Below are 13,596 nucleotides of genomic sequence, written 5' to 3' on the forward strand. Positions count from 1 at the left end.
TTCGCAGTTATTATTTTTTTACGCTTGTTGATCCATGTTTTCATCAATAATGTGTAGTCATTGCCGTAAATCCTCGAGATTGAGTGGAAGTAGCCTTCCTCTGATGTGAGCTCCATAATTAGGTCCAAGAGCGTAAAAACAGTAGGTGTGGCAGTATGTTAAATCAGAATCACCAGTAATATAAAAACAAATTGTATAATATAATATATATTCATATATGCCAATGTTAGATTTATTTATATCGTCTATTTACATATTTGAGTGGGAAAAACATAATAAAAGCATTGGTTAGTCGATGATATCCACACATTCATAGTAATATAGATATCAAATCATATTATTATTTCGCAGTTATCATTGTTCAGTGTAATGATATTTGTAAGTATTGTACTAATTATTTTGGCATGTATTGCCACAAGTTATTTTATCTTAAATTACTGTCGCCGACAATCTTCCATTAAAACAAGAAACACTCTACCTGGTCCAAAAACATTTCCGATTATTGGAAGTGCCTACTATTTTCTGCAGCGGAGTTCTCATGGTAATATTAAAAAGATAAAAATATATTTAATTATAGAATAATGCTTAATTTATATAAAAATAATCAAACAAATAATAGGAATAAATATTTAGAAATATGTATATCAGTATTGCAAAATAAATATTATTATATTGCATTGTGTACAATATAATAAAATGCAGATAAATTGTTTCTTCTATGTAATTGTTTCTTTCATGTAATATATTATAAAACATATTTTAGAACTTTTGGATATTTTCATTAAACTAGCAGAAGATTATCCGTCTCCATTTCAATTATGGATCGGCAACAAGTCAATAATTGTAATATACGAATCAGATCAAATACAGGTAGAAATATATAATAACACTTTTTTTTATGTTTTATTATATATACTAAATTACTTACGTTTTCCTATATAAATAGATGAATATCTATATATTATATAAAGAATCTATTAAAAATAAATTATTTTTATATTTTTATAATCTTATATTTCTCATCTAATCAAAATGCTTTTCTGAAGTTTATAATAATTGTCTAAATAACGGAAACAGATATGTATTATAGAAATATTTTTAAAAATGTATATGTTGTAGACAATTTTACAAAACAGTCATTGTTTGGAAAAAAGTATAATATATAAATATTTTGAACCAGTATTAGGCAAAGGATTAGTTACAGCCCCTGGTAAGATTTCTTTTAAAAAAATTAAACATAATTAGTTACTTTTAATAACTCATTTTACACAATAAAGTAGTTATGTCACTTTTACTGAATAATTTATTTGCATATTTATAAATTGTACTAGGCGCATTTTTAAAGTAAAATCCGTTTTGAAATAAAAAAAGGATCTCAACATATAAAAATAATTTATTATAGTCAAAAAACTTGTAGAAGCTTACTTTATTTTTCCACATAATCACCATTGACTTCCATTCATTTTTGATATTGTTTCAACAGCTTCGTAATTCCATTGTTGTAAAAGTCCGCCGCCTGTGTCTTGAACCAGTTAGTAATGCTGTTCTTTAGTTCGCTTTTCCTTTCGTTTTTTAGTTCGCTTTAGGAAATTGAATAGACAATTCTGAAACCGTAAACCGCTGATTTTCAATAATTTTTGTATTTACTTCTTCCTTCTGTCATCATTGTTGGCGACCGTTACGCTCTTCGTCATAAATATTTGTTTATCCTTTTTTAAACAAACGACACCATTGTCTAACTTTAAAGTCATTCATAACATTTGGTCCAAAAACCTCAAAAAGTTGTCTATTCAATTTTTTAACGGCGAACTAAAAAAACGTTATTAATTGGTACAAGACACAGGCGGCAGACTTTTACAATAATGGAATTACGAAGCTGTTGAAACAATATCAAAAATGAATGGAAGTCAATGATGATTATGTGGAAAAATAAAGTAAGCTTGTAGAAGTTTTTTTGCTATAATAAATTATTTTTATACGTTAAGGTCCTATTTTTATTTCAAAACGGACCTTACTTTAAAAATGCGCCTTGTACAAATATTTATATTCACACTTCCACGATGGCGTATACATTTCAGAGACTTTTTATCATTTTTTAAATATTACATTTGCGCGCGCGCGCGCGCGCGTGTGTGTGTGTGTGTGTGTGTGTGTGTGATATATCATCTTTCAATAAATTTTGTAAAAAAGTTCTAACTCATCGATTATTTTGATTTTCATATAGTAAATAGAATTATGGATCAGTAATTTGAATTATATTGCAGACTTATAATTTCTAAGATACGACATTTTGTATAAAATATAAAGGCACTTTGTATAAAGTATAAAGATACTTTGTATAAAGTATTTCGCTCATATATTTCTGATTATATTCAATTTTTACTATTGTGTGTTATTGTATTGAGTGTTATTCATCTTTTTGTTAATATTTTTGTTTATGTTTATTATTTCATCGTTCAGTATAATTGTTATTTTATCGCATCAAGATATTTCATTTATTTCTGTAAGTTCTTAGACAGCTTTCGATATGCAATTATACAATATTTTGAATCTTGTTAAAAATAAAGATAAATTAACAAACCTTTTTATTTGAATATCGCAGAAAGTTATTCTTGAAAATATTAAATTTCCATGGTGGGAAAAAATAAGTATGTCGGGAATATATACTCTATACATTTGTTATATTATAAAATATAAACAACTATATATTTTATTATCTTACTGCAAAATATACATGCGTGAGCAGAGAAGAAGCTGTGTTCCTTCTTCTGTAGTCTCCACGGCAGAAAATTTTAATCTAATCAAAACAAAAGAAAATGTTTAAAAAATACCGAATTTGGCCTCCAAAGGTGTAAGTAAGAGGAGTAGTGATTTTGTAGTTTTTTTTTTTTTTTAGAGGAGAGCGGGAAGAAAGTGCATTTTTAAAAACATACAAAAACAATCTAATAATAATTAATTAATTAATTAATAATAATAATAATAATAATAATAATAATAACAAAACACCATACCATAGTACAAGTGCAACAACCATCATTGAAAATGAAGAATACAAACTATACTGTGATATAACGAAACACACGAAACCTGGGAATTATTTCTCATATAGAGACTGGTGCCTCATATAAGGAGAAGTCTAGCTTTAATTTTTCATAACATGGCTATAAAGTAAAATATCGAAATAAAAAAAATGCATTTTATAGAGGATGAACAATACATTCATGACATCTGATCAGAATTTCCAGATAACGTTAACCTTTTTACAAATAAATCTCAAATATCGCAAAAAAGCCATTTTTGCGATATTAAACCTCAATTACTTCTAAAACCTAACATGCTAGTGAAAATTGGCTTGCGGCATCGTGTTTAGTATTCAAAAATCTATCAGAAACATCTTGTCTTGTTTAAAATAATGAAAAAAATATTGTTTGTAAACTAGTGTTATTATTATTATTAATTATTATTAATTATTATTAATTAATTATTATTATAGATTGTTTCGATATGTTTAATAAAATGCACCTCCTTTCCCCCCTAAAAAAAACACAGATGCATTTTGTGGTAGCTCGATACATCATGTTGTTGCTCAATTTTCAAGATGTTTTCTATACCCAACGAATTTTTTCATAGTTTCATTCAAGAGATCAAAATCTACAAAAAACATTATTCCTTTTACTTACACCTTTGGGGGCCAAATTAGGAACTTCTTTAACATCCTCCTTTCTAGTTTTTTTTTTTAATATAAGTTAAGTTATGAGATTAAAAATTTGTATTATATTACAATTTTTTCGGAATTTTTGGATGCAGGGGAAAAGCGGAATCTTTTCTTCGGCCACGTACTTTGCAGTAAACCAAAACAATATAATAAATCGTTCCACATAAGTTCAAAGTTTATACTTTCCTTTATATGTAATCCTTGTGACTGCTTTGCATAAAAGTGTTACAAACTAAAAAAATGTGAAATTATACAATTATAACATTAAAAGTACTAATATTTTTGAATATAATATGTCAAAGTTATAAAAATTGATAACCACGAATAATTTATATACATTACTCTTAAGATATATATATATTTTTTTTAAACGGTTTAAAAAGTACAAAACTTTAAAGAAAAAAATTTTAGAAACTTAGAAGAGTTTATATATAATGTGATACGAGAGAAAAAAAAATGAATGTAAATCAAAACTATAATATCTGTGAAAATCAGAGTGGTTTATGACGTATAACTTATTTGCAATATTTCTCATCTTTCTTTCTCTTTATTATTTTCTTAATAAAATTTCTTCTTATTAAATTCTTCCTAATAAAATTTACTTCAGCATCTATGTGGACTAAACAACGAAAAATAGTGGCGCCAAGTTTTAATACAAATATGTTACAAAAATATTTTGATATATTTGTGGAACAATCTTTAATATTTACGGACAAATTAGAAAAAGTTACATTAAACGAGAATGAAGTTTTTCTTCTTCAAAATATAACAGAATATGCTCTGTCTACTGCGTGCGGTAAGACTAAGTATTTTTATTCATTTGCAGTATTTTAAACATTTCGTATCAAAATTATTATAACGAATAAATGGCACCGTAAAAATGAGAAAATTTGCTAATGATGAAAAAAGCCTACACGTTACAACGATAATTACATTCTATAAACTAAATACTATTAAACGCAATTTATTTAAAGTTAAAATTTTAAAGAGTATCAAATTATGTACTAATTTTGTAATAGCAAAATCAGATTTATAATATTTTATTCAATTTAAATATAATTATAAGTCTATGAAATAAGTATAAAAAAGTATCAATTTGTTTTTAAGATTTTATGTTTTTATGTTTTTATTTTCTTATATTTTAATAAAAAGATATGCAAAAATGCTGTAAAATATCGTTAAACATTTGACACTAATATAAATTAATAATGCAAAAATTATAACAAACAACAAAAACAATGAAATAAGCACAGTTTTTCACAACTGGTTGCTATTTTCAAATACTTGTTAAAAAGGCATTTATTTTCTATTTTGAAAAATTACATATCACATTTATTTATTAAATCTAATGTTTAATATGTAACTCAATATAATTAGTCAGTTAGGTTAGATATACTATTGGTATCTTGAATATTAAGTTTATTTTTATATAATTGTTATAAAGCTACAATATCGGACATAAAACTGGAATATATATCGAATTTAATCAGTCAATGTTTCCAATTTATAACAAGGTAAAAAAAGGTTTTATCGTAACTTTATACAATATCAAAATGTACATTATTCGTAAAAATAAATTTATTTAAATATTAAAAAAGTTTATAAATGTATTTATATTACTAATTAAAGGTTTCTTATAAATAGATTTATTAATATATAAATAGAGAAAACAATATTTATTATTAACTTCATTGTTGGAATTTAATAATCACAATTAGTTAAATGCCTTCTTACATATCTTATAAAATATTTAAAAAAGATGTTTTTCAGTTTCAAACAAATTGTAAGAACAAGGATGAAAAATATATTTTTATATTCTAATTTTATATTCACTCTCACTGCTACGGGACGAAAACAGCGAGAAGTTGTAAACTTCTGCCATTCAATTATAAATAAAGTAAATATTGCAAATATTATTACTTTAGCTTACATAGCATATTATATATGTATATTACACAATCTCTATTATTACACAGTTCATACAACAGCAGATATATGCATTAAATGATTTGAATACCAAGAATAAAAGTGAAACAAGTCGTAAGTTTATTATTTTATTTGTATCATTTGATCTTACTAATTATAATATTGCGCAAAATAAGATTTTTCTTAGATAGCTTTAGATAAAATATTATTAGTGTGTTTTACTATTAAAATACTTAATTTTATTCGTTGATAAATTGTCATTTTTTTACTCCCGCATTATTTTTAATATTAATTTTCAAAGTAACATATAGAATTCTTACCATAAAACTGAGAAAATAATAAACACACTTATACAAAATATACGCGCACGTACGCACAAAGAAGCTTTAATTTTTTTAAATTACATTTTTTATATAGATAAATCGCTTCTTCGCATTTTATTGGAAACATCTTATAAAAAGAAGATGACACAAGAGATGATCCAGGATGAAGTATTTACTATAGCATTAGCGGTAAATACAATATATTTACATATAATTGTAACTATATACATATAAAAACAAAGAAATAAATATATAAAATTTATTTATTAGGCCACCGACACAGTCGCTCATACCATAGATTTTGTGGTCTTAATGTTAGCAAATTTTCCAGATATACAAGTATGTATATATTAAATTTATTTAGATATAATTTATACACTTATTTAAAAAAACGTAGCATTGCGAATAATATAGATTTATAAAAATATAAGAAAATATACATATATATATATATTAGGTGTACAACTTTGCTTCCGCCGTTTTCCTATAGATAGCTTTAGCGGTAAGTAGTGGTCGAAATAAATAGATCATAGACGTCATGCAATAAACTTGGGCATCTGTCAACATAACCCCATAGAAACATTAGTCGATTTGTGTCTGCATCATAAAGTTATTCTCGATTGAAAATGTCAGTTTACGAGCCAAATTCTCGTCATTTGCGGGAGATTATTCGGTTTGGCCGTCGACGTGGAAGCATGGCCGGGATATCCCCATGATTTTCTGCGCTTGGGGTTATCGTAATGAACCCATTTTTCGTCCCCAGTCACAATGCGATGCAGAAATCCCTTCTGTCTTTCAAGCAACTGTTCACAAGCAAACAAACGCCGTTCAACATCTCTCGGTTTCAACTCGTACGGCACCCAATTTCCTTGCTTCTGAATCATTCCCATGTCTTTGAGGCGTTTTGAAATTGCTTGTTGAGTCACTCCCAATGATCGTGCCAATTCTTCTTGACTTTGACTCGAGTCTTCATTAAGTAATGCCTCCAATTCTGCATCTTCGAAAACCTTCTCTCTTCCACCGCTATGCCGGTCTTCGACGTGAAAATCACCGTTCTTGAAGCGTTGAAACCACTCACGACACGTTCTTTCACTAATAGCGGTCTCACCATAAGTATTTGAGAGCATTCGATGAGCCTCAGCCGCAGATTTCTTCATATTGAAGCAGAAAATTAAAACCTCCCGCAAATGACGAGAATTTGGCTCGTAAACTGACATTTTCAATCGAGAATAACTTTATGATGCAGACACAAATCGACTAATGTTTCTATGGGGTTATGTTGACAGATGCCCAAGTTTATTGCATGACGTCTATGATCTATTTATTTCGACCACTACTTACCGCTAAAGCTATCTATAGGAAAACGGCGGAAGCAAAGTTGTACACCTAATATATATATATATATATAATAGCAATAATTTAAAAATTCTCTCTACATATATCCTTATATATGTATATCCATTTTTTGATTAAACTGTATAAAATGGAATTTTTGGATTGCTTATTTCTTTAAATGGTTTGCTCGTTTAAATATAATAATATTCCTAAAGCCTAAGGCCCAAATTCTGAATCCTCTTTTATCGATAAAAGAGGATTCAGAATATGGGCTTAAATCTACTAATATAAACTTTCATTTAAACCGTCATTCAGCTAAATTGAACGTAATAAAAACAATAAGAAGTTTTTATGAAAAACTTGACTCTTTTTTGCATCTATTCATTTATCTATTCAGTATGCGCACTCTGTATATATTATAATGATATAATAATCATATCTATCTATATAAATTCTATATAATATAATCTATATAAATATTTACAATTAATATAAAATTTTTCAATGTGTCAATTCACGTTAGTGTCTTATGTAGAACTTAATTTATTAATAACTTTTGAATATATAATGGGTGAATGGTAAATTATGGTAAAGAATGGTAATGATAAATTATAAAATAAAACTTTTTAGAAGTTACTCATCTCTAAAAGTGTGATGATTTTAATAATATATATTAAGATTTAAGATCATTGATTTCTCTTTATACAGGTTTATCTATTCTTTAAATATAATTAGGGCTGCTTTCGCGAGAAAATCAAAATGATCCAGATTAAAATGAACCTGTGCTGTGATTGGTCAAATTTGAAATTTCACTGAATTTCATTGAAATTGAACTTAATGAAATTTAGTGAAATTTCAGATTTGACCAATCTCACAGCACATGATCATTTTAATCTGGATCATTTTGATTTTCTCGCGAAAGAAGCCTAGAATTATCAGGGTTATCTTTTGACATATTGTTCTATAAATTATAAAATAATTTCCAACGTAGTTTTCATAAAATTATTATATATAGCTACAGTTATGTTCGAATTCTAACTTCAACTTGTGTGCGGTTTGTATAAATATTATTCTTTTTCAACATAAACGCTTATAACATGCGAGCAAACGAAAAATATAATCCTGTACGAAATTTATTATAAATTCGCTAAAGTAGAAATTTTATGTGGAATGTTTTAATTAAATTAAGAATCCTACTAAAACGTACAGAAATGTCTACATTAATCTTTAACATTATCAGTATTTCGATACCAGTATTAATAAGATTACATTTCTTTTATTATTGCATATGTTTATATATATATAATTAAATATTATATTCAATCGTATAATAGGAAAAAGTGTATAAAGAATTATGGAAGATTTATGGAACAAAAACTACAAAATCTGTCCCCATTAAATATGAAGATTTACAACATATGAATTACTTGGATCGTGTTATAAAAGAAACTATGAGAATATTTACTCCCGTTCCTGTAATTGGGCGTCATCTAACGGAAGATGTACAAATGGGTTTGTTTACATTTAAATATAATTATGTAATTATTTTATGTGCCTATTTATTATTGTGTATACAATTATTATCGTATACCAACTAAATGCGACAAAAATTTGTTTTAAAAGGTAAAAGATACTGTAACTTATTGTTAGAAATAATCACATTTTAAATTATTAAAAATTAAATGTATTAAAAAGGCACAAGAAATCGTGCTTATCACACATCAATACGAACAAATTTGAAAAAGTTTATTTTATATATTAACAAGAAATATTTTGTAAAAATAAAATACATCCTTGTTTGTGGAAAATAAAATAAAATAAAAGTGCTTTTTATTTGACTATTTTTTATTGCTTTATTTATAAACTATTTACTCTTCTTATAAGTAATTACATTTAAATACAAAAATATGTGTTTCAGGAGAGGTTGTTTTACCAAAAAATTCTGAGGTCTTAATAAACTTTATAACGATGCATCGAAATGAAAAATATTGGTCCAATCCGTTAGTATTTGACCCAGACAGATTTCTCCCTGAGAAAATAGGAACATCTTATAAGCATTACATGCCGTTTAGTATGGGACCCAGGAATTGTGTAGGTAAATATAAACAAGTCACAAAAACAACATAGGTATATCACGATAATATTGATTTGTATTATTGTATTGTAATTGCTAAACTTTTGCAGGCATGAAATATGCGATGATTTCAATGAAAGTTTTCCTAGCAACTTTGGTACGAACATTTATGTTCAAAGTAGATAAAAGTATCCAGATTGATAAAATAAAATTACATGGCGACTTCGCATTATCTACTGTTGAGCCTATAAAAGTCAAAATTGAAAAACGAAATTTATATTGAAATGAAGCTAGAACACACTTATTAGAATATAATATAATATTATATTACATTCTAATAAGTGTGTTCTTGCTTTATTTCAATATAAATTTTATTTTATATATATATATATATATATATATGTATATACCTATATATACACAGGATGTAACTGAAAAAACGTATGGAGCACATCATCAAAGTCTCCGGCCAAAGGAGACGATTTTTTGTCAGTGAAAATGTCGAGGTACCAATAATTTTTAAGTTATAAATGATTAAAAAAGAAGAGTTTCTCGCAAAACTAAACTTTGTAGAGTTAAAATATTAACAAAATAACATTTTGCTTCCTCATAGAGGAAGCTTTGTTTTCGTAAAAAAATTTTTTTTTCGGATTTCTATGCCAATATGTTTAGAATGTTCCAAAACATCGAAAAATCACATTTTTACAAAATGTCTGTATGTGTGTATGTATGTATGTATCCATCTACGGATTTTTCAAACGTCCATAACTCAAGAACTGCTTGAGCTACAGCGCTTTAATTTTGCACACAAGTAAAGTAGTGCAACACTTTTATTTACTGTAATTTTTAGAAAAATTCATAAAGTGTTTTAGATTTTAATCCAATTTTAATTTTTTTTTTAAATGGCGTGATTTCTCTAACTTCCGTAAATTTTGAGATTTCGGGTTAAATTTTTTTATACAAATAGATTATCATTAAAGGTTGGTTGGATTTGAATTTGGCTTGAATCGGCTAAGTGGTTCTTTTTTTATAAAATTTTGAATTTTTTAAAAAAAGGGCGTGATTGCTCTAATTTCCGTAAATTTTGAGATATCGGTTAAAATTTTTTTAAATGAATAGATAATCATTAAAGGTTGGTTGGTATTAAATTTGACGAAAATCGGTAAAGGGATTTATTTTTTATGAAGTTTTAAATTTTTTAAAAAATGAAAATTTTACGAAAGAAACATACGAAAGGAACATACAAAAGGAAGTACATACATACATACATACATACATACACACATACACACATATATATACGTGACAAAAAATGTTATTTTATATGAAACAAGTGTGCAAATTGGAAACTTGCACATTGCTTCCTCACCATTCTATTTCGCTCATTAAGCTTCCTCTATGAGGTAGCCAAAATTGAAAAACTAGCTTGCTCATAGAGAAAGATTAATGAGCGAAATAGAATGGTGAGGAAGCCATGTGCAAGTTTCCAATTTTTTAAAATTAATTTCAAGTAGAATTTTAATAGAATTTAAATTTAAGTCTTACTTATTGTTAGTTATGATGACAAAAATTAGGAATACAAAAAATGATGATCTCCCTCGACATTTTTGCTGATGAAAAATCGTCTCCAAATTGGCCAGAGGCTATGATGGTATGCTCCATATATGTTTTTTCAGTTACATCCTATATACAGGGTGTAATAAAAAGGTCGGGTGACGAAGGTTCGGTTACTAAATTATCTCAAAAAATATAAATTTTATGAAAAAATGTTTTAAATAAAAGTTGTACGGCTTAAAAAGATCGATTTATTAGAGTCTTATTAGTTTTTTGAAAAGTATACAATTCGCAACGTGTAGCTACATATTTTTTCTTAAACAACTATGCGCTTTCTTTACACCAATTGAATTGTTTAATTATTCTATGCATAAAAATATTAAGATGAGATCATCAAAAACTAAATAAATATTTTACAAGATATTTTATATTTTATATCACAATATCTCAGATTAAAATATGAATATCTCGTGAACTATTCAATTTTTGGCTATTTTACCTTTATAATTTTTTATGCAGAATATTACAAGGAGTCCATTTACATAAAGCACTTAAGGTAGTTCCAATTTTAAAAATCGAGTTAATCTTGAAATGACCTAGAAAAGCGCTACTCAAGGTCAAACTGATTAAGCTAATAAATGGATGTTTTTAAGCCCTAACTTTTATTTAAAACATTTTTTTATAAAATTTATATTTTTCGAGATAATGCAGAGTCCCAACCTTTTTGTTACACCCTGTATGCATATATGATATCTTTATATATAGCACATTATATACGGGCACGGAGGGGAAAAGATAAGCCGCAATTTATTTATAACACGTTAACAATTAAATTAATATTTGTCACAAATAATTGACAAGAAGTAATCTACAAATGTATTCTATATGCAATAGTTGAATAGGCATTTAGCAAATGTATGTTAAAATGAGTGAACAAAATGTTTCTGTTCCGTAACGATAATTCTTTGCTTTCTAATTAATGTAATAATTAAATTACAGAATTTTTGAGTACAATTAATGCTCAATTTAATATAAATTTTTTTTCAATTTAAATGTATCATTAGGTGGAATCTTTAAACAAAAAGCATACAAACTGTGGAGAACGAAAATTATTTTCGCAGCCAAACTTTTAAGTTTCTTGCTAAAATGAATTGAATCAGAGCACGACATTTTTATAACAAAAATTTTTATAACTCTGGTTTAATTTTTGAATTATCCGAACAAGAAAAATTAAGTGGCAAATAAATATCAAATCGTTGTATTAGAGTGTAAAGAAATTATGTAAAAAAATATATTCAATTATTGTAATTTATCTTTAGAAATGAATTTAATGATAAAAATTTAATTTATCTTCCTGTTTAAATTACACTTGTATATTAAACAATATTAATATGTGCATATATATATATATACACATATACAGAGTGTTCAAAAAGTATGGAAACCCCTGAATAACTCCGAAAATATGGAAGATAGAAAAAAATATTTTAAACAAAATTTGCAGGACTTCAAGTAATAAATTACATAACAATATCAGTATGACCTTGAATATCGTCGTCACGTAAAGAACACCTTGAAATTTTTTAATGGAAACCCCTATTTTTTATTGCATATAGAACAACACAGGCGCGCGCGCAGCGCGCGCCATTTACTCTTTTACAATAAATATTTATTTAAAAAATTATTATTTATATAATAATTTAAATAATTATATTTCATATAATAAACATTATTCTTCTAATACTTCTTCGAACGACACGCAAATGATAATTACACGAAAATGAGTCAGTACTGTATGAGAGATATTCAAATGGTGTACAGAAAATTTCTATTAGCAAGACAGCATTTTGAGGATGATACGAAAGTGAAGAAATTTATGCGCAATTGACTGCAGACGCGTCCTTCTACTTTCTACGAAAATAAAATTGTCCAACTCTCTCTCTCCGTTGGCAAATATTCATTTTTGTAGCGGAAAACTATGTAGAAAAATAATGTATTTATTTTGTATTTTCATTTTGTTTAAATAAATTATAAAAAAATTCTGTTTATATTTTATTTAAATAATTTATATAATAATAATAGTTTTACACAATATAATAGTAATTCGTAAGAATCATACGACTTTATTTTCATAGAAGGTTAATAATTAAACAAATAAATCAACATATACATTTTTTAGTTTTAAAATATTTATTTTTGTTTACACAATTTTTTACAAAGATTTACATATATAATAACAAAATACAATTATTTAATTATTTATTAACTGAAACTACTTATTAAATTACTTAATTATTCAATAATTAAACTGTCTATTAAATTACTTAATTTATTTAACTAAATATATTAAAATGTCTAATAAATAATATTTATAATTTTTTAAATCTTTTAATTATATTATTATTATACTATATTATTATATTATATTATTATTTTGGAATATATTAATGATTAAATTAATGATTAAATTATTAATTCAGCAGTCTCAATCTTGCTTACTTTTTTTTGCCTTTTGAAACTATAAGAATAAAAAAATGATTTATATATTATGTATATATATACATATGTACATATTTGTTACACACACACTCATACACACACACTCATACACACACACACACACACACATATATGGGCTGTCTTGAAAGATAAGGTTAACCGACCAGGAG

At 26.1% G+C, this 13,596-nt stretch overlaps 1 protein-coding gene across 3 annotated transcripts; it reads left to right on the forward strand.

Moving 5' to 3' along the window:
* The first annotated feature begins 295 nt into the window (after positions 1-295).
* Positions 296-12,975, forward strand: LOC145947873 (cytochrome P450 4C1-like). Of its 3 annotated transcripts, XM_083057647.1 has the most exons (12): positions 296-541; positions 764-870; positions 1,120-1,210; positions 4,323-4,511; positions 5,160-5,229; positions 5,486-5,612; positions 5,692-5,755; positions 6,059-6,153; positions 6,235-6,303; positions 8,634-8,811; positions 9,218-9,394; positions 9,484-12,975. In XM_083057647.1, the coding sequence occupies exons 1-12, from the start codon at positions 370-372 to the stop codon at positions 9,654-9,656; spliced, it is 1,512 nt and encodes a 503-aa protein (XP_082913773.1). In that variant the 5' UTR covers positions 296-369; the 3' UTR covers positions 9,657-12,975. The 3 variants fall into 3 exon arrangements, with proteins under 3 accessions (XP_082913773.1, XP_082913774.1, XP_082913776.1); XM_083057648.1 differs by lacking the exon at positions 4,323-4,511; XM_083057650.1 differs by lacking the exons at positions 764-870; positions 1,120-1,210.
* The last annotated feature ends 621 nt before the right edge of the window (positions 12,976-13,596 follow it).

Source organism: Prenolepis imparis, unplaced genomic scaffold (assembly GCF_030444845.1).
Source record: "Prenolepis imparis isolate NDT839.2.m4 unplaced genomic scaffold, iyPreImpa1.0 SCAF_172, whole genome shotgun sequence".
NCBI lineage: Eukaryota > Metazoa > Arthropoda > Insecta > Hymenoptera > Formicidae > Prenolepis > Prenolepis imparis.